Raw genomic sequence first — 23247 nt, forward strand, 5'->3', positions numbered from 1 at the left:
TTCATTTATTCCTCACAATAACTTTATGAAGTAGGTATTCTTTTAAAGATGTGGAATCAGAAGTTTAGAGAGGTGAATTAACTGCTCAAAGCCACACAGCATGTATGGCGGAGATAGATCCCATTTTGCTGTAACAATTCTGAAATATTTTTACAACACAGTGTTACCCTAGTTCATTATTTGCCTTGAGAATTTTATTTGCCTTGAGAACAATATTTGCCTTGAGAATGTTACTACCTATACTTTGAAAGGGGTTAGAGGTAAAAGTAAGATAAACGAGAAGTTAGTTCCCTGATAATAAATCAGGATACTTACAGGGAGGAATTTGTACTTCATCCCAAATTCCATGTCTGGCTTCATTTGACACTTAATTCTTTACTGTTAATGGCTATTCTCTGAAGGCCTTGGTATGTACCTAAGCTGCTGGTCCTCTTCCTTCCCTGCCTATTAGTGAAGTGTTCTGGTGAGAACAGATTGACTGTGACAGAGATAGGTAATCTCCCTCATCATCTGCATCTTGGTTTCAAGAGCCTTTACCTTTGGTGCCAGGAGGCTGTAGGTTGTCTCCAGTCAAAGAACACCAGCCCACAGGAAAGATGTCCCGGGAGTCGAAGCGGCACCAGTAATCAAAGGCTCCTCGCCACCCATCAAAAGTGACAAGCACCTCTGAGCCCCGAACCTCCCCTATAGTGGCTGGACAAATGAAATGAGGATTCTTCCTGTCTACAGCTTCCAGCTTCATTCCCATTTTGAAGAAGTTGTGGGAAGGTGATGGTGGCTCCTAGATGGAAACAGAAATAATCAGACCTAGACACAAAGAAAAGGACTGGATACATCAATAGACTGTTGTCTCATCTGGATGATTAAAACATGACTGCTATGCAAGATTTACCAAGGAGATTTAGTCTTTATTTTAAATGGATTTCAAAGTACACCAAAATATTACTTTATTAATTCTAATATTTTGACATCCTTGATTCAGTTCTTTTTAAATAAAAGGTCACAGGTAAAGCTGAATCTCCCTTTGTTCCCTTCCTTGACCCATTCCTATTTCACCTACCACAGAGGTTAACAATTACCCATGCCTGTTTTTATACTTTACTATATGTCTACATATCTATCTGCACATTTTAAGCTTTTACACAAATGGTATTGTACTGATCACATCATTCTACAACTTGCCTGTTTGTTCAACATCATTTATGAAGTTTACCCATGTTGAAAAATTTAGCTCCAGTCGTTTTAACTGCTACTAGCATTCTGTAATATGTATGTATCACACTCTATTCATTCTCTTTAAATGGACATTTAAGGTTGTTTCTAATTGCTTACTATTTCAAAAGTGTTTTAATAATATTCTTGCACTGTTCCTTTGTATACATGTGGTAGGGTTTCTTCAGAATGTATACGTAGGAGTAGAATTGCTGAGATATAGGATAGACATATACATCTTCTGCTTTATTAAATATTGATAAATTGTACTCCAAAGTGTTTGCAACATTGTACACACTCACCAGCAGTGTGTAAAATCTTGGATGCTGATTTGTAATCACATGGATCAAGTTTCAAAAAAATGTGTTGTACACTCTGTTCTTGCCCTATATCTTATTGTTTCATCCTGTACCAACAACATAGTCCTATTAAACGAGCAGCTGGTAGGAAATGTCCCCCCTACTTTGTGATTCTTTAATATTGTCTTGGCTGCTCTTTCTCCTTCACCTTTCAATGAATTTTATCAGCTTGTCATGTCCCACAGAAAACTCCATTAAGATTTTGACTTCAATGAGTTTATATATTAATTTGGGAAGAAATAACCTTTGTTATGTATGATATTGAGTATTCTCATCTATGAACATGACAGTCCTTTCTATTTGTTAAGACTTCTTCAATAAAGACTTTAAATTTCCTCTATAAATATCTTGTGATTTCTTACTAACATCTTTTCTAGGCATATTGTGATTCTATTGTTATCATAAATGGTTTTAAAAAAATTATTCTCAAATCATTTGTTGCTGTTAGGTAGAAATTAACTTGTTTTTAAAAAGCCATCAACTAATTTCATACTGCATGATATATTAATTTTTATCTACATTATTTATCCATTATTGAGAGATGTGCATTCAGACACTCCTTAGTGGTTGTGAATTTTCCAATCTTGTCATGCAATTGTCAAATTTTTATAAATCTTGAGGCTATGTCTTTCAGGACTATAGATGCTTATAAATGCTTTAATATTCTTGACAAAATGTACTTTTTAATGATTAAGTGGTAAGCTTTAAATGCTTTTTAGCATCAGAGTCTCCTTTGATTTCAGTATAGTTTATACCAGCTTTATTTTGATAAAAGTTTACCTAGTATGTTGTTTGTTTTCTTTTTCTATTAACAGTTTTATGTCATTATGTTTAAGCAACATCCATAGTGAATAGCATATAGAATTTAAAAGGGTTAATTTCTATATGCTTAAACTGGTAAGTTTAGCTTCATTTCTTATGATAACTGGGATTTTTGAAATATTTTAATTTTTTGTGGTGGTGGGGGTCTGTTTCCTAGGCACCATGTCTTGAACTCATGGGCTCTAGTGGTCCTCCTGCCTCAGCCACCCAAGTAGCTATCTGGGACTACAGGTGTGTGCTACTATGCCCAGCTGAATTTATTACAGTTATTTTATTGTCTATGTTTCTATTTAACTTGATTTTTCAAGGCACTTTTACTTCTTTTTCATCAACTAAGTTTTCATACCCTTCTTACCCTCCATTGATTTAGAAATTTAAGTCTATTTATAATCTTTTTATGGATCCCTTTAAGATTTTAACTATATAGTTGAATAACAAAGACTAAAACTCATCTTTTATTTATAGTCCCAAACAATAAAAGAACATTAGAATACCCTCCTAAGTTGTATAGTGTAGACAATTTAGTTCTACTTTATTATACTGCCAAGTATTTCCTTTTGTTATTATAATTGCTTTATACCGTAAGTGACAAGCTAACAATATATTTCCTCACCATTATTTCTTCCATCTCATTCTTACTTTATGGTTAAATTACCTTCTTCCTGAAATAAAATCTTAAGTTGTTCATTCAGGTGTTACATCAATTTCCTTTGGTTTATTTGATAAATCTGATTTTTACTTTCATTCTACAATGACAGAATTCTAGGTGGATGACTATTTTCTCTCAGTACTTTGAAAATATTATCCCATTTCCTTCTGGCTTATACTGCTGCTGTCAAGAAACATGTCAGCTGATCCCTTTGAAGACATTCTGTTTAATTACTTTCTCAGATCTTCTCTGTCAACTTTTAGTTTCCTAGAGTTATGATATTTTAAGCTATATATGTTTTTATTACATGCTCTGGAAAACTCTCAGTTATTATATTTTTTAATATTATCTGTTTCTATCCTTTCTAATTAATTATCCTGGATTTCATGTTCAGCATCTTTCAGTCCTTCTAATAGTATTCTTGCTTTTTTTGTTTGTGTGATTCAAAAGTTGATTTATTGAATTTCTGTTGTAAATAAAAGAACATTAATATTTTGTTTATATTACTTTCTAGGGTACGTTCATTTAATTGGTGAAAAACACAATTCATTAGTCTTAAATAGGTGATAATTTGCCCGTGGTTAAGAATCCGTGCTTTTTACCTTTCATGTTTCCATTCTTTTTTCTCTGTGTGCTACAAGCTAGGGAAAGTCTTCAATATGTTTTCCAGGTAATTCTTCAGATGTATGTGTTTAAGTTACATATAAACCTATTAATTTTTCTTTAAGTATCATCTTTAGATGTTTCATTTGGTCTTTTTCTTCCAAATCTGTCTTTTAAAAATTGTGTCTTATGCTTTTTCTCACTTTTTTATTCCTTCTTTTAGTTCTTCAATTATTTTCAAATACTTAAGTTATAATCTCTAGGTGACATTTTTATTGGTTGAAAGTCCTTGGGGTTATCTTACTGTTTGTTCTGTTTAATGATTCCCCCTCATGGCAGATTTGTTTTGAAAGCTTTTCAGGGCTAATTTGAGATTAAGTGCTTATCTTCAGTGGTATTTCACTTCTGGGATTTTGGTGACATCAAACCCTTTAGATAGATTTTAGATTTGCTTCTTCTAGGCACTCAGAAATATCCATACAACTGTAGAATTCCTAAACAACATAGGGAGTTTATGTGAACCTGGGACAACAAGGGTAAAAGCTCTGTTAATCAGAGGAGATGACTCCATTCCCATCCCTACACATGGTCCAGAAAATGCAATCATTTTCTCACTTGGGATAAACACTTCAGAGGCATTCTCTGGTTTTTATGTGGCATGCAGGTACATTTCCCTGTCTTGAATGGGCCCTAGGCATATGTATGTATGTGTGTGTGTGTGTGTGTGTGTGTATATTTTTATGTATAAAAAGACACGATTCTTGAAAAGTAAGACTGGCAAAACCCCTAAGGAAACTATAGGGATAGGGTCAGTATAAACATTTAATACCATAATTTTTCTTCCTTCATTTTTGGCCTACCAAAAGTAAAATTTTTCTTACTTTCTGGTAAGCTCAGCAGAGCATTGAAAAGAATATTTGTTAGGTCTCTCTCCCCATGCCTGACAGCATTTTTAGGTATTTTGTAGTAAAAGTGTTTTCCAGTTTCCTGTACACTGAATTTTGAGAACCAGAAGGCTCTGGGGGTTTAGATTTAACTAGTAATATAGGCTAACCTAATTCAGTTCCCCTTACAATAACTCTCACCCCAATAGAGAATTCACCTAACAGCAGCCTGTCTGCCTCTCCTCTTGAGAAATAAGGAAGAATGAATATAGGTTTTGGATTCCCATTCCACCACTTAGCCATGTGATCTTGAGCAAGTGTTTTATTCAAAAGTATGTTTCCTTAACTATTAAGTGGAACTACTAATTCTTTTTTTTTAATTTTTAATATTTATTTTTTTAGTTATTGGCGGACACAACATCTTTCTTTGTATGTGGTGCTGAGGATCAAACCCGGGCCGCACACATGCCAGGCGAGCGCGCTACCACTTGAGCCACATCCCCAGCCCCCTAATTCTTTTTTCATATGTAAATTTTTTATTTATATACGACAGCAGAATGCATTATAGTTCTTATTACATATATAGAGCACAATTTTTCATATTTCCGGTTGTATACATAGTATATTCACACCAATTCATGTCTTCATACATGTACTTTGGATAGTAATGATCATTAATTACTCCATGTCCCCTCCTTCCCCTCCAACCCCTCTGCTCTATCTAGAGTTCGTCTATTCCTCCCATGCTCCCGCTCCCTATCCCACTATGAATCAACCTCCTGATATCAAAGAAAACATTCAGCATTTGGTTTTTTGGGATTGACTAACTTCACTTAGCATTATCCTCTCTAGCTCCAACCATTTACCTGCAAATGCCATGATTTTATTCTCCTTTATTGCTGAGTAATATCCAATTATGTATATATGCCACATTTTTTTATCCATTCATCTATTGAAGGGCATCTAAGTTGGTTCCATAGTTTAGCTATTGTGAATTGTGCTGCTAAACATTGATATGGGTGTGTCCCTGTAATATGCTGATTTTAAGTCCTTTGGGTATAGACCAAAGAGAGGGAGCCTGGTCAAATGGTGGTTCCATTCCCAATTTTCCAAGAAATCTCCATACTGCTTTCCACATTGGCTGTACCAATTTGCAGTCCCACCAGCAGAGTATGAGTGTACCTTTTTCCCCACATCCTCGCCAACACTTATTGTTGTTTGTATGCATAATAGCTGCCATTCTAACTGGAGTGAGATGAAATCTTAGATTGGTTTTGATTTGCATTTCTCTAATTGCTAGTGATGATGAACATTTTTTCATGTATTTGTTGACTGATTGTACATCATCTTCTGAGAAGTGACTCTTCAGGTCCTTGGCTCATTTATTGATTGAGTTATTTTTTTTTTTATGTTTAGCTTTTTGAGTTCTTTATATACCCTAGTGCTCTATCTGATGTGTGAGGGGTAAAGATTTTCTCCCAAGATATAGGCTTTTTATTCACCCCAGTGATTGTTTCTTTTGCTGAGAATAAGCTTTTTAGTTTGAGTCCATCTCATTCTTGATTTTAATTATTGTGCCACAGGAGTCTTATTAAGGAAGTTGGGGCCTAATCCTACATGATGGAGATTAGGGCCTACTTTTTCTTCTATTAGATGAAGGGTCTCTGGTTGTATTCCTAAGTCCTTGATCCATTTTGAGTTGAGTTTTGTGTATGGTGAGAGATAGGGGTTTAATCTCATTTTGTTGCATATGGGTTTCTAGTTTTCCCAATACCATTTGTTGAAGAGGCTATCTTTCCCCAATGCATGTTCTTGGCACCTTTGTCTAATATAAGAGAACTGTAGTTTTGTGGGTTAGTCTCTGTATCCTCTATTCTGTACCACTGGTCTACCGGTCTGTTTTGGTGCCAATACCATGCTGTTTTTGTTACTATTGCTCTGCTGTATAGTTTAAAGTCTGGTCTAGTGATGCCATCTGCTTCACTCTTCCTACTAAGAATTGTTTTAGCTATTCTGGGTCTCTTATTTTTCCAGATGAATTTCACGATTACTTTTTCTATTTCTATGAGGAATGTCATTGGGATTTTGATTGGAATTGCATTAAATCTGTATAGGGCTTTTGGAAGTATGGTCATTTTGATAATATTAATTCTGCCTATCCAAGAGCAAGATAGATCTTTCCATCTTCTAAGATCTTCTTTGATTTCTTTCTTTAGGGTTCTGTAATTTTCATTATATAGATCTTTCACCTCTTTCATTAAGTTGATTCCCAAGCATTTTATTTTATTTTTTTTAGGCTATTGAGAATGGGGTAGTTTTCCTCATTTCCCTTTCTGAAGATTTGTCACTAATATACAGAAATTCCTTTGATTTATGAGTGTTGATTTTATATACTGCTACTTTGCTGAACTCATTTACTAGTTCTGGGAGTTTTTCTGGTGGAATTTTTAGGGTCTTCCGGGTATGAATCATATCATCTGCAAATAGTGCCAATTTGAGTTCTTCTTTTCCTAAGTGTATCCCTTTAATTTCTTTCATCTAATTTCTCTGGCCAGTGTTTCAAGAATATGTTAAATAGAAGTGGTGAAAGAGGGCATCCCTTGTTCAATTTTTAGAGGGAATGCTTTTAATTTTTCTCCATTTAGAATGATGTTGGCCTGGGGCTTAGTATAGATAGCCTTTATGATGTTGAGATATATGCCTTTTATCCCAAGTTTTTCTAGTGTTTTGAACATAAAAGGGTACTGTATTTTGTCAAATGCTTTTTCCGCATCTATTGAGATGATCATATGATTCTTATCTTTAAGTTTACTGATGTGATGAATTACATTTATTGATTTCCATATGTTGAACCAACCTTGCATCCCTGGAACGAATTCCACTTGTTCATGGTGCACTATCTTTTTGATATATTTTTGCATTCGATTTGCCAGAATTTTATTGAGAATTTTTCCATCTATGTTCATTAGAGATATTGGTCTGAAGTTTTCTTTCTTTCTTTTTTTTTTTTTTTCATGTGTCTTTGCCTGGTTTTGGAATCAGGGTGATATTGGCCTCATACAATGAGTTTGGAAGTATTCCCTCTTTTTCTATTTCCTGGGATAAATTGAAGAGTATTTGTATTAGTTCTTCTTTAAAGGTCTTGTAGAACTCAGCTGTATATCCATCCGGTCCTGGGCTTTTCTTGGTTGGTAGACTTCTGATGGTATCTTCTTTTTCATTGCTTGAAATTGATCAGTTTAAATTCTGTATATCATCCTGATTCAATTTGGGCAAATTATATGACTAGAAATTTGTCAATGCTTTCAATATTTTCTATTTTATTGGAGTTTTCAAAATAATTTCTAATTATCTTCTGTATTTCTGTAGTGTCTGTTGTGATATTTCCTTTTTATCACGTATGTTAGTGATTTGAGTTTTCTCTCTCCTTCTCTTCGTTAGCATGGCTAAGGGTCTGTCAATTTTATTTATTTTTTCAAAGAACCAGCAGTTCTGTCAATTTTTTCAATTGTTTCTTTCGTTTCAATTTCATTAATTTAAGCTCTGATTTTAATTATTTCCTGTCTTCTGATACTTTTGGTGTTGATTTGTTCTTCATTCTCTAGGGCTTTAAAGAGGTAGTATTAAATCATTTATTTGTTGACTTTTTCTTCTTTTAAGGAATGAACTCCATGCAATGAACACTGCTTTCATAGTGTCCCAGAGATTTCGATATATCTGTGTTCTAAAAACTTTTTAAATCTAAAGTTCTAAAAACTTTTTAATCTCCTCCTTGATGTCTTCTATAACCCATTGTTCATTCAGTAGCATATTATTTAGTCTCCAGGTGTTGAAGTGGATTTTATTTCTTATTTTTTCATTGATTCCTAATTTCATTCCATTATGATCTGATAGAATGCAGGGTAGTATCTCTACTTTTTTATATTTGCTTAGAATTGCTTTGTGGCATAGTATATGGTGTATTTTAGAGAAGGATCCATGTGCTGCTGAGAAGAAAATATATTCTCTTGTTGAAGGTGGAATATTCTATATATGTCAGTTAAGTCTAAGTTATTGACTGTATTATTGCATTCTATAGTTTCTTTGTTCAGCTTTTGTTTGGAAGATCTATCTAGTGGTAGAAAAGGTGTGTTAAAGTCATCCAAAATTACTGTGTTGTGATCTATTTGAATCTTTAACTTGGAAAGAGTTTGTTTGACGCTCCGTTGTTTGGAGCATATATAATTGTTAAGTCTTGTTGGTGTATGGTTCCTTTGAGCAGTATGTAGTGTCCTTCTTTATCCTTTTTGATTGACTTTAGTTTGAAGTCTATTTTATTTGACATGAGGATGGAAACCCCTGCTTGCTTCTGCAGTCCATGTGAGTGGTATGATTTTTCCTAACCCTTCACCTTCAATCTGTGAATGTCTTTTTCTATGAGATGTGTCTCTTAGAGGCAGCATATTGTTGGGTCTTTTTTTTTTTTATCAAATCTGCTTTTGATTGGTAGTTTAGGCCATTAACATCCAGGGACATAATTGAGACATGATTTGTATTCTCAGTCATTTTTGTTTATTTTTGGTATTTAACGTGACTTGGTTTCTTCTGATTAGATTTTCCTTTAGTGTAATTCCTCCCTCTGCTGATTTTCATCATTGTCTTTTATTTCTCTTGTGGAATATTTTGCTGAGGATGTTCTGTAATGCATGCTTTCTAGTTGTAAATACTTTTATCATGGAAGATTTTATTTCATCATCAAATCTAAAGCTAATTTTGCTGGATATAAGATTCTTGGTTGGCATCCATTTTCTTTCAGAGCTTGGTATATGTTGTTTCATGACCTTCTGGCTTTGAGGGTCTGGATTGAAAAATCTGCTGAGATATGAATTGGTCTCCCCTGGTATGTGATCTGATTCCTCTCTCTTGTGGCTTTTAAGATTCTATCCTTATTCTGTATGCTAGGCATTTTTATTATAATGTGCCTTGGTGTAGATCTGTTGTAATTTTGTACATTTGGTGTCCTGTAAGCCTCTTGTATTTGGTTTTCCAATTCATTCTTCATGCTTGGGAAATTTTCTGCTATTATCTCATTGAAGAGATTGTGCATTCCTTTGGTTTGAAACTCTGTGCCTTCCTATATCCCAACAACTCTTAGTTTTGGTCTTTTGATGCTGTCCCATAATTCTTGGATGTTCTGTCATGGTTTCTAACTTTCTTCACTGTGTGATCAACTTTATTTTCCAGATTGTATACTTTGTCTTCATTATCTGACATTCTCTTTCTTCCAAGTGATCTAGTCTGTTGGATATGCCTTCTATTGAGTTTTTATTTGATTTATTGTATCCTTCATTTCAAGAATTTCTGACTGGCTTTTTTTCAGAGTCTCTCTTTCTCTCTTGAAGTAATCTTTTGCTACCTGTATTTGCTCTCTTACCTCACTGTCAGAATGATCAATTTTTGCTTGTATTTGCTTATTTAGGTCATTCTTTAATTCACATATCATTTTAATTATGAACCTTCTGAACTCCTTCTCTGACATTCCATCAACTTCTCTGTCCATAGGTTCTGTTATAATAGTGTACTGGTTTGTTTGGGGCACTTTCCTCCCTTGTTTTTTCATGTTGTTTATGTGTCTTCCTTTCTTGAAGTGTGGATCTGAGATATTACAGTTTCTTCCCTATATTCTTGTAGTACATGTTCAAATTGTCTGTACCTCACCTTGATATTGAGCTTTCCAGACCCTGCTGGTGTCCCTCAATGGATGCTACTGCATCCTGTGACTGGGACCTGTGTAAGTTGGAGTGGGTGGATCTGGGCCACTGGGCTTGACCTCCCATGATAGTCTGCTGGTAGGAAGGGGTGGTCCTGTACAAAAGGCTAGGCTCTGGCAGTGTCTGACCTGCTGGGGGAGGGGTGAACCGGGCCTACTGAAATCCTGGATCCTGTACAGGCTGTGTGAGCCCTCTGGTTGGATCTTGGCTCTTGCAGCAGTGCACTGGTCAGAAGGGGCAGTCCTGCACCAGAGGCCAGGCTCTGGCGTGTGTCTGCCTTGTTGGGAAAGGAGTGGACCCGCTGTGTGCCTGGGCCCTACAGAACTTGGTTTGGGTGGATCTCGAACTACTAATTCTTAATCCATAAAGTTAGCTGTGGGTATTAAATAATAATAGTATATATATAAAGACCCAAACTTATTGTAGGAACTCAAAAAGTCTCCTTTCTTCCTCTCTATTTAGAACATAGACTCTACAGAACTCCATTTAAGATTTGTTCCTTTATATTTATATTACATTTTATAGTTCTATTAATAAACACATTATAGCTTCTTAACAACCCAATAAGGTTGTTAAGTTCTATTTTATAGGTAAGTTCTATTTTATAGGTAAGGTAAGTTCTATTTTATAGGTAAGAATGAAAAGGATATTATTAACTTATTATTGACAGCTGAAACCAAAAACCAGGAATCCTATTTTACTGTAGCCTTAATACACTTCTCTGAGAATAACGGGTATCTCATAAGTACTAAAATAGTCTTCTACTGAACCAGGTTCTGAGAAGGCATCTTCAGGGCATAAACAGAAGGCAGATGCCAGAGCCTCAGTAACTGAAAGGAGGTAAGTATTTGAACTGAAGCTTCTTGGAACTGGTGATAGCTGAAGCACGGCCTACCTTGTGGAAAATCCTGATGGGAGCCATCTCTGCTCCATTTAGCGTCTTCAAAAGGAACATGGGCCAAGAGGAGGCATTCAGCCGAAATCCTACAGCAAACACAACAAAGAGGAGATTAAGAAATTCCAGCTACTCCTCCCATAACACATGCTGTGACAGTCATAGAATCATAGGCTATTAGGAATAGACTTAAAAGTTAAATAAAAGAAATGCCTCATTAGACAAGATGAGGAAAAGGAGGCACATTGGAGGAAATGTAACTTGTCCCGGGTAATGCTACAAAGTAAATAGTAAGACGGATTTCCACTAGGGGCTGGGATTGTGGCTTAGCGGTCGAGCGCACACCTAGCACATGCGAGACTCTGGGTTCGATCCTCAGCACCACATAAAAATAAATAAAATACAGGTATTGTGTCCAACTACAAGTAAAAAATATTTTTTAAAAAAAACCACACACTATATATCATAATGCCTACAAGACTTTCCTTGAAAAATTCAAAAAAGTTGTAAGACAGGATTAACAAATACTTAGAAATAATCTGGAAAGTAGAGTATAAAAGAGGATCTAATAGTCTTAAGAGGTAAATAAACATGCCAACTAGTAAGATCAACATATAAGCAAATCACTTTGTCTCAATATAAATTAATTCAATATTTTTCTATCTCTCTCTCATACATACACATGTAAAAACACAAACCAAGTACAAATTACTTTTTTATATTCCTTGTTTATTTTAACATCTAAGAATCTGGAATGATGAGGTCAGAGGGGATCATCTTACCCTCAAACTTTTATTTTCTGAAAGAGTAATAAGGGGCCTAGAGGGGTTAATTGTCCATTGTTATCCATCAAGTAAATGTGAATAATTTAATTAATGAATTATAAACCTGAGACCATTATTGTTGTCATATTGTTTAATACGAGCCCCAAATGCTTCTTATAATTTGCCTTCAATTCTTCATCCTGAGACCAAAATAAAATGCTTCTCAACAGTTTCTAGCCCACCTCAGTCTTCTCAATCCATTCAAAATCTATTCAGCATCAAAGCTGCAGACTTGGAAATAACAACAATATTTTTGTTCTTAAGTATTTACTGTGTGCTGTTACTTTACCCCGAATCTAATTTAGCCCTTAAGACAGCCCTAGGAGACCAGTATTATTATCTATATATTACAGAGGAGGAAAGAAGTACAAAGTTAACCAAGTTGCTTACAATTTCAAAGTGTGCAAATGATATAAACAGGATCGAATCCTAAGTAATCTTGAGTCCTAAGCCTATGCTTTTACCCACAACACTAATCTTACACATATTAATGCAGGTAAAATGAAGAATCGGCATTTGGGATTAACTATTAATAACTACAAGTTAACATCAGGGGGAGGAAATGAGAAGACGAAATGGGAATAAATGCCCCATACAACTTAATATTTTCCATTCTAGATGGAACTGTTGCTTTCTAGGAGTGATTTTGGTTGTGCTAGATTTCCAATGCTTTTTCTCTGTTTTTTTTTTTTTTTAATGTATATCCTATCTGCATAAAATTTTCATTCTGGTTCAGGTCTGGTACTATCCTCTGCTGGATTTAGATCTTTATATCCCCACTAAAATATAATTAAAATTTTTGGTATTCTTAACTCCTAGTTAAATTTAGGCATGCTTATGTATGGTTTGTTTTCCTTTTTCATCTGTATGTTTCTATAGAATTTTTGGAAAGATTTTGATTTAGATGGCCACTATATTATCCTTGGGAGCTCATATTTTTTTAATTGCATCACAATGCATTTTTAAATAATGATTCATAAAATAGCATGAGAATAATATACTTTTACAATGCAGTTGTAAAAAGGAATGAGAAATATCTCCACACTATTCTGAAGCCATCTTTAGAACATATCAATAAATGAAAAAAGCAAGGTTGAGAAAAGTAGGTAAAGTATGCAATCATTTGTGTCAGTATTTATAGGCAAGTATGTGTGTATATACACATATAAATATATATTGATATGTATACATTGTGTATTTATACACATATAAATTTCAAAATATGTTTTTGAAATTTGCCTCTTTCAAATCTGTTTCCCTCTTTCAAAATGTAAGGATAAATAATAAAATTGAGCAGTTATATATGGAAGAAGGAAAGAAAAGGGTGAAGGGGATTTATTCTCTTGTTTTATAAAATTTGCTTTTAAAATGAATATATTTAATGTATTTATAAAGTGAAATTAATTTTTAAAATGCAATTCCTCAAAAAATAAATAAATAAAACAAATGAATCTGAATTATCAAGTTGGTGGCAGAACCATCCAGAAAAAAAGGTAATCCATAAGATCTTATGTTATTTCCTATATTTCCTTTGAAGGTAAGAAAAAAATGCAAATAACTCAAACACTACCAATAATCATAATGGTGATAGTGTTGATAACTAGCCTGAAACTGTTATATGTGTATTGTGGAATGAAGCAAATGAGTTAATTTGTTCATGTGGAGAATGAGGGTTTGTTGTGGTATAAGGGAGATACAGATTCAAGATGGTAGAGATGAAATAGGCATAAATACCACTGTTCTGAATTTTAGTGGGAAGTATTAATATGAAATCGCAATGCCCTGCCCCTCTTTAACAAAAAAACGAAGAAAGAGTGACCACCCTAGTAGTACTGTGTGCTATAGTGCTCAGATTATGATCACTAAATCCCACTTATCACTGAAAAAAATTTAGATACCTAGAAGAAATATCTCCTTCTATCCCAGGGTGGAAAATGTACAAGATGAATGTGGAACATTTTGAAATTTCAAAAGTTCACAATAGCTACAAATATTACTAATATATGTAAGAATAAGGAGACAATCTGATGAGGCTTCTACTGTCCCCAAATGGGACAATTCAAGTATCAATACGGACTTTTAGTATGATGAATCAAAATATCACAATTTTATGATAAACAATAACAACTACATTTATTAAATACTTTTGGAGTGTGCTAGTAAATCAAATCATAATTTTAAAAATAGATATAGAAAATAATCCTGTATGAATTATATCATTGCAAGATAACCAAAGAATTGATAAAAAATTATTTTATTTTCCTAATTTATGTCAATTTTGTTAGCTCCCTTTATAAGAACAAATATAACATGCTTTGGAATCAGCCCTCCCAAGCCCTGTAATCCATGTATAACCTTGATTTATATATTTGTAAAACTTGGCACCCATTCTCCTTTGTAAGTCTTAATGAGCTACAGGAACTGCAGGCAGTGAGAAAGTCCAGATGAAAGTTTATTTACTTTTTAAAACATTTATTTAGTTGTAGGTAGACACAACACCTTTATCTTTTATTTTTATGTGGTGCTGAGGATCAAACCCAGTGCCTCACACATGATAAACAAGCACTCCACCTCTGAGCCACAACCCTAGCCCACGGATAAAAGTTTATTTTAATAGATATATTTCATTTTATTTGTGTAGAATATGGCAGGATTAAAGTTTTCCACTTTGCAACCATAATGAATTTATATATCTAAACTAGGGGGTTAGCAAATATAGTCAGCAGGCTTGATAACAGCCCTGCCTATTAATTTATTTTGTATTATTCATGGATGCTTTCACACTTAAAAGGACAAAGAATAGTAGCTATAAAAGATCTACAAGCCTGAAATATTTACTATTTAACCCACTGAGAAAATCTGTTAACTCTTGATCTAAACCATGAACATCAATGGCTGCTACATGATAAAAAAAAAAAGAGACAATCAGACCACACATGCTTCCGCATAGAAGTAAACACCACCATCAGTGAAATATTCTTACAGAAAAATAAAACATGAATCTGAGAAAATCTCTAGATCTAGCACCAATCTAGGAAATAGAGGAGAGAGAACCATGTTAAATGATATGGACATTCACTGTATTATTTACTTTTGCATATATTTGAAACTTTATATTATAAATAATTTTTTTAAATGGGAGAAAATGTTAAACAAGCACATGGGGAGCTCAAGTTAATCTAATCAGACAGAATAATATAATTCGACTAGATTAAGCTAGTTCAGCTTCTTGAGGGCAACAGGTTCTAAAGTCCATCTCTCTCCAAAACTTGGTGCAGTAGTGATTGATAATATGATAGTAATTGATGAGCTGAGCTGAATCTTTCATATATATTGAAGCAAAAAAGTAAATTCAATCTGGAAGAGAAAAATTTGGTGGGGTTATTAATTTAAATGAAGCAATGGATTTTCTTAATAATGGATTCAAAATGAGAAAATTCAAAGTACCAAGTGAAAACCTGGAGGAGAGGAAATAAGGGACCCTTATAGTAGTCATCAGTTCTACTGGAGATTTTTCTTTCACTACTTGTCATAGGATTTGGTGAAATCTTCATGGTGTGTGCATGTGCGTGTGTGTGTTTGTGTGTGTGTGTGTACGTGTGCATGTGTGTGTTTATGTGTGTAACTTTTTTTTTTTTTGGAGAAGATTAAATGGAAAAACTGCCTTCCACTTTCTCTCTTGGAATAAAGGGCCCTGACAAAAAAGGATGAAGAATGTGGTTTTTTGTTAGGAAAAGGAAGAATTTGAGAGAAGCTTGGCTATCATAAACTAATGTAGAGAAAGAAATGTCCAGATTTGCAGACTGTTTCATTTTGGATGGGCCTTTTGAGGAGACCATGTGAAAAAGAAGGAATAGGAGGAGATTGTAAGCTTTCCATGATAAGAGTACAATTTCTGGAACCTAACTGATGGGCTAGGGAAATCCTGTGTTCTAGTTACTCACCCAGAGGTGGCTGTAGCATACCCCCATTCTTCTCACAGTTCCCAACAGGCTGGATTTCAGCTGAGTCAACCAGCCGCCAGAAGTCATTCTTGTTGTCACTACCATCAAGGCGCAGGCGGAGGCGGGCACCTGTCAGTCCAACTACTGTGGCAATACATGTGGATGTGGTGTTCCTGGGGTCCTGTGCTTCCAATTTCATGCTGATCTTGAACTCGTTGCTTGGAGGTGTGTAGGACTGAGGAGAACAAGTCATGAGGATTAAGAAGACTAAAAGTAAGCCGCATTTTCAATAAGGATGTTAAGAGATGGAACCTGAAAATATATGCTTTGGACTCAAATTGCTTATAACTGGCCCAGGGACAACTTGTCTGAGTTATTCTCTAACACTTAGGAAAGGTTTCACACAAAGAAACACAAAGAAAGAAGGTGAAGGGGAAAATTACTTTCCTATTAAGCATCAAATATTAATTTATAGTAGTGAAAAAAGGACAAGAATGTTTCATATAGTCCAGTTATTTAAATATTTTCTCATTCTACCTTTTCCAACACCCTACCCCTTCTGGTATAACACTTTCTTTTCAAGAACACTAAATCACATTAAACTACTATATCTTTAATGTCTCTTCACGGAATATTCAGTATAGTGGTCTATATATCTACCACACAGACTATTGGGAATTAATATTTTTTTTAAAAAAATTGAAATTAAGTTATAAATCAACTCATAATTTACAAACAACAAACTATATACTTTATAAGTCTTGACATTGTGTACATACCTACGACACCATATACACCCATGAAAGTATTACCACAATCAAAGTAATGCACAAGGCCATGACCGTCAGGATCGCATATGCTCCTTTGTAACACCTTTTCCTGAGTCTTTCCAGATTCCCATGCCTAGCAACCACTGATCTACTTTCTATCACTATAGATTGATTTGCATCTTTTATTAGATGGAATCATACAGGAAATACATGACATGTCTAGCTTCTTTCACTCAGCACACTTATTCTGACATTTACCCATATTGTTGAATATATCAATACAGGTTGAGTATCCCTAATTGGAAAGTCTGAAATCCAAAATTCTACAAAATCTGAAACTTTTGGAGCACTGACATGATGATACAAATGGAAAATTCCACACCTGGCCTCATGTGATGGGTTGCAGTTAAAACACAGGTGCACTAAAAATACTGTATTAAATTACCTTTAGGACATGGGTATAAAGTACATATTTGATAAATGAACTTTGGGTTTAGATTTGGGTCATATCCCTAAGATATCTCATTATATAATATGCAAATATTCCAAAATCTGTTACTCAATCTGAAATTCATTTCTTTTTATTGGTAAGTGGTATACCATGATGCTGGTCATTTAGTTTGTTGCCAGTTTTTGTCAATTACAAATGAAGCTGCTATATAGACATTTATATACAAATCTTTATATGAAAATGTACTGTTGTTGATTGGTATCTGTGGTATTAATTCTAGGATGCCCTAGGAATTCCAAAATCTGCAGATGCTTAATTCTGCAAAATAGACTTGATATAAAGTGGTGTAGTATTTGCATAAAACTTATGCATATCTTCCTGTATACTTTAAACTATCTCTGGATTTCTTATAGTACCTAATAAAACATAAGTTCTATGTAAATAATTATTGTACTGTATTGTATAGGAAATAATGATAAGGAAAAAAACTGTACGTGTTCAGCAGAGACACATTTTTCCCCAAATATTTTTGATTTGGGGTTGGTTGAATCCACAGATGGAGGGCCAACTGACTTTCTTTTCTTTTGCATAGTAATCTAAGAGAAGAATGGCTGGATCATATGTTAGGTATATGTTTAACTCACACATGAGAAAATGAATACTTTTCAGGTATGCATTCAATGATTTTTAATATAGTCACAGAGTCATACAAACATTATACCTATCTAATTTTATAACAAGTTCATCAATGTCCAAAAGAAACCCTGTACTTATTTTAGGAGGTACTCTCTATTCCCCTCTCATTTTAGTCCCTAGAAACTATGAATACGATTTTTGTTACAGTAGATTTGTCTATTCTGGAATTTTATACAGATGGAATTACATAATATGTGAACAATATATGAATGGTTTCTTTCACTTAGCAAGGTTCATTCATGTTATAGGATGTAACAGTACTGCATTCCTTTTCACTGCTGAATAATATTCCATTGTATGGATATACTACGCTACTAATTTATCAGCTGATGAACATTTGGATTGTTCCCCTTTTTGGTTATTATAATAATGTGGCGAACACTTATGATACATTTTGAGTAGACCTGTATTTTCCATTCTCTTAGGTATATACTTATGAGTGGGATTGCTAGGTAATGTGGTAACTCTACATTTAACATTTTGAGTAAACTCTTAACTGTTTTCTAAGGTGGATATAGGATTTTATAATTTCTGCACCAATGAACAAGCATTCCAATATCTTTAGATCTTTACCAACCTTGTTATTGTCTGTTTTAAAATTTTTTGTCATCTAGTGGATGTGAAGTGGTATCACTACAATTCTGATTTACATTTCTCTAGAGATAATGATAGTGAATTTCTGTCATGTACTTATTGGTCATTTTATATGGAGAAATATACATTCAAATTCCTTGCCCATTTAAAAATTGTGTTGTATTTTTATTGATGAGTTTTTAAAAAAGATTTTTAAAGTATTTGTGATACAAGTCACTTATGAGATATAGGATTTGTAAATATTTTCTCCCATTTTGTGCTACCTTTTCATTTTCCCAATGGTGTCCTTGGAATCCATGTATCTATTTTCTCTTTTGTTATTTGTGTTTTGGGTGCCATATCTAAGGAACTATAACCTAAGCCAAGGTCATGAAGATTTACTCTGATGTGTTCTAAGAGTTTTTTAGTTTTAGATTTTACATTTAGGTTTGTGATCCATTTGGAGTTCATTTTTTTTTTTTAATATGGTACAGAAGGGGAAAGGGGATTTCCAGCTGTTCTTGTGCTGGTTTTTGAAAATTTGAAAGAACTATGTTGGCACCCTTATTGAAAATCAATTGACAATAAATTGATGGGTCCATTTCTTGACTCTAAATTCTAGTCCAAAAATTTATATCTCTCTCTTTATGTCGGAACCACAATGCTTTGAGAACTGCAGCCTTGTAGTAAGTTTTGAAATCAGGAAATATGAGTTCTCCACTTGTTTCCCCTCTTCAAGACTGTTTGGCTATTCTGGGTCTCCTGTATTTCTACTTGAATTTTAGGATCAATTTGTTAATTTGTGCCCACCCCGCTGCAAAAAAAGCACCTGTGATTATGACAGAATCTATAAATCAATCTGGGGAGAATTGTTGTCAGCTATGTGATTTACAAGTATATTCTCCTAGGCTGTGACCTGTATTTTTAATTCTCTTACAAGTATCTTTTGGAGATCAGAAGTCTTTAATTCTGAAAAAGTCCACTCCATGAATTTTTAATTTTTTTATGGATTATACCTTTGGAAAGGTATAAAGCTAAAGCTCTCTCTGTGTAAGTTTTGCATATTTGTTAGTTCTCCTCCTTCCCTCTTTGGCTACTATTATAAATGGTAATTTTTCTTCTGTTATATATTCTATTGGATTATTTTAAACAATAGAGTAGAATGCTGGCTTTATCTTTGAGATATAATTTTTTAAAGCTAAGAATGTATTATTATCCAATTCCCAGTTTTTTAGTACATTCTTTAGCTCAGTAGTGTGATGATGCTTTTCTGCCAAACTATTTTCCAAAGTAGGTAAACCATTTTACATTTTCATTAGCAGTACATGAAAATTCCATTTGCTTTACAATCTTTCCACTATTTGCCATTTAAATAAACCCATAGGGATAGTATATTATTCACTTTTATTTTCATTTCCCTGATAAAATAATGGAATTGAGCATTTCTATTCATGTGCTTATTTGCCCTCTATATATTTTCTTTTGTGTTTGTCCTAATCTTTTAACCCATTTATTTATTCTTCTGAACTATGTGCTTTGGTAAGATAATACTGAATAGAAGTGGCAAAAGTAGACAGCCTTGTCTTGATCTTAAGGTAAAAACATTTAATCCTTATCATTAAGTCTGATGTCATTTGTAGATTGTTCATAAATGCCCTTTAACTTAGGAAATTCCCTTCTGTTTCTAGTTTGTTGAGAATTTTTATTAGTAACTGACATTGGATTTTTGTCTAAAGCTTTTAATGCATCTATTGAAATGACTATACATTTTCTTCTTCCTTAGTGTGTTCATATGACAAATTACATTGATTTTTGAAATTTAAACCAACCTTGTATTCCTAGGATCCCACTTGATCATGATGAGTTATTATTTTTATATACTGTTATATTCTTTTTCCTAAAATTTTGTTTAGGATTTTTGCTTGTATTCATGGGATATTGCTGTATAGTTTTCTTTCCATGCTATTTTATGGTTTGGGCAGCAGAAATGTTCATCTCATAGAGTTGAAGGTATCCCCTTGCCGAAAATCTTCTGAGACAGTCTGTGTAGACTTTGTAATATTTTTCCTTAAATATTTGAAACAAGTCACCAGAGAAGTCACTGAGGCCTGGAATCATCTTTGTGAGAAAGCCTTTAACCACAAATTCAATTTCTATAGCAGAAATTCAGGTTTTCTATGATCTTGACTGAGATTTGGTAATTTGTGTCATTCATGGAAATTATCAATTTCACTTTAGTTATTAATTTAAAGGCATAATTTGTTTTGAATACCTTTAACTTCACAGCAATATAACTTCTCTAATTTCAGATAATAGTTATTTGCATCATCTTTCCTTTACTCTTGGTAACTCTGGCTAGAGGTTTATCAGTGTTATTAATCTTTGCAAAGCACCAGCTTTGGTTTTGATGATTTTATTATTTAAAAAATGTTCTGTCTTTTGTTGATTTATACTCTAATAATTAATGTTTCCTGTCCTTTGCTTACTTCAGAGTTAACTTGCTCTTTTTTCCCCCTAATTTTCTGAAGTGGAAGAGGGGGTCATTAATTAAAACCTTTCTTTTTTCAAATAAAAGAACTCGGTGCTATAAAATTTCCCAAGTACTGCTTTAGTAGCATTCCACAAATTCTGAAATGTTCTGTTTTCATTTTCATTCATTTAAAAATACTTTTTAATGTACCTTTTGGCTTCTCAGCACTCATAAGGTATTCAGAAATGTGTTATTTAGGGTCCAAATGTTTGGAGATTTTCCACGTAATTTTCTGCTTTGGCTTTAAAAAAAATTAATCCAACTATAATCATAGAACATACTTTGTACTGCTTAAATCCTTTAAAATTTCTCAAGCTTTATTTTATGGCTCATAATATGGCCTAATTTGATAAAGGATCTGCATGCACTTGACAATTAAGTGTGCTATATTAATGTTGGAGAGTATGTGAGTCAAGTGGGTCAAATTAATCAACAGTAATGTTCAAAATTACTATATGCTCACTTTTTTGTCAACTTGTTCTTTTATTATAGAAAGAGTATTAAAAGTCTAAGTATAGACATGTTTTGGATTTATCCATTTCTCCTTATATTCCATCAACTTTTGCTTCATGTAAGTAGTGTAAGACCCCTTTATCACTATGAAATTACCTTCTTTGTTTTGGTAATATTTTCTCTGAAATATACTTTGAGATTAATATACTCATTTCAGCTATATTATGGTCATACATTATGGCTAATATTAGCATGATATATCATCTTTCATCCTTTTACTTTTAACCTATTGTCTTTATATTTGAAGTATAATTTTTCTTGAAGACAGTATACAAATAAATTGTCAATGTGCCAATCTTAGCCTTTTAATGGAATGTTTAGACCTTTTATATTTCATTTGATTCCTGATAAGTCTGGGCTCAAATATACTATATTGCTATTTGTTTTAAATTATTTTAATATTTTTTCTAGGGTTTATAGTAAATAACTTTATATAGGTTATCTTTAAGTAATATTATACTGCTTTTATATATTAGAAACTTATGGTATATCTACACTTAGATTTCTCCTTTTCTGCCCTTATACTATTGCTACATACATTTTACACATATATGTAATCCCCCAAATAAATACTTATAATTGTTTACACACCAAATACATTTCATAGACATTTAAATATTAAGAAAAAATATTTACTTTTTTTTTTTTTTTTTGGTACCAGGGATTGAATTCAGGGGCACTCATCTGCTAAGCCACATCCCCAGCCCTATTTTGTATTTTATTTAGAGACAGGGTCTGTCTGAGTTGCTTAATGCTTTATTTTTGCTGAGGCTAGCTTTGAACTCGTGATCCTCATGACCCAGCCTCCTGAGCTGTTGAGATTACTGGCATGTACTAACCACACCTGGCTATTTATTCTTGTTATTATAATTTCCAGTGACCTTCATTCCTTTGCATAGATCTGTTATTCCATCTGGTATGACTTTCCTTTTGGATTTTTCCTTTAACATTTCTGGTAATGTGAGTCTGCTAATGATTAATTTTTTTCAGCTTTTGTTTATCTGAAAATATCTTCTTTTTTTTTTTTTTTTGCTGGGCATAGTATTCTAGGTTGATGGTGCTTCCTCCAGTATTTTGAGAATGCTACTCAACTTTGTTCTTGCTTGCATTATTTCTAACAAGAAATTCAATGTTATCCTTATATTAGTAATATGGAAAATATCTTTTTTCTCTGGATACTTTTAGGTCTTCCATATCAATGACTTTGTATAATGTAATTATGACATGCTTTCGTGTAGTTTTTTTTTCTTGTTTCTTATTTTTGGGATTCACTGAGCTTCTTGAATTTGTATAATTACAATTTTCCTCATTTTTTGAAAAATACTTTCTTCTTTGGAAACTCCAATTACATGTCTATTTGGCCTCTTGAAGTTATCCCGCCATTCACTGGTCTTTCTTTTTATTTCTCCATTTTATTTTTGCATTTCAGTTTGGATTATTTCAAATTTACTAATCTTTCTTCTGCCATTAATATTACCCAGTATATTTTTCCTTCACATAGAGCAGTATAATTTAAGTCTTTTTTATATCTTCTATTTTTCTGCTTAAATTATGTATGTCAATAAATTAGAATAATTAGTGTGTTTGTTTTCTATTCTATGATCGGTGTAGGTCCTGAGTTAGTTCCAATCAATTGATTATTCTCTTTAATATTGATTGCATTTTCCTGCCTCTTTGCATGCCTTGTAATCTACGAATGGATGCCAGGTATTGTAATGGATATTTTTGCATTTCTTTAAATTTGCTTGTGCTTTGTTCCCAGATGCTGCTAC

General features: G+C 33.4%; 1 protein-coding gene across 11 annotated transcripts in view; it reads right to left on the bottom strand.

The window, feature by feature from the left end:
- The window catches only part of Scmh1 (Scm polycomb group protein homolog 1), a 187710-nt gene that overhangs the window by 87299 nt on the left and 77164 nt on the right, over nucleotides 1-23247 (bottom strand). For all 11 annotated transcript variants that reach the window (XM_026412897.2, XM_077791071.1, XM_026412906.2 and 8 more), the window contains 3 exons: nucleotides 15943-16177; nucleotides 11175-11263; nucleotides 538-781 (listed from right to left, as the gene is read on the bottom strand). In XM_026412897.2, the coding sequence (XP_026268682.2) occupies nucleotides 538-781; nucleotides 11175-11263; nucleotides 15943-16177 (568 nt within the window). The remainder of the gene's footprint in view (nucleotides 1-537; nucleotides 782-11174; nucleotides 11264-15942; nucleotides 16178-23247) is intronic.

Source organism: Urocitellus parryii, chromosome 11 (genome assembly GCF_045843805.1).
Source record: "Urocitellus parryii isolate mUroPar1 chromosome 11, mUroPar1.hap1, whole genome shotgun sequence".
Lineage (NCBI taxonomy): Eukaryota > Metazoa > Chordata > Mammalia > Rodentia > Sciuridae > Urocitellus > Urocitellus parryii.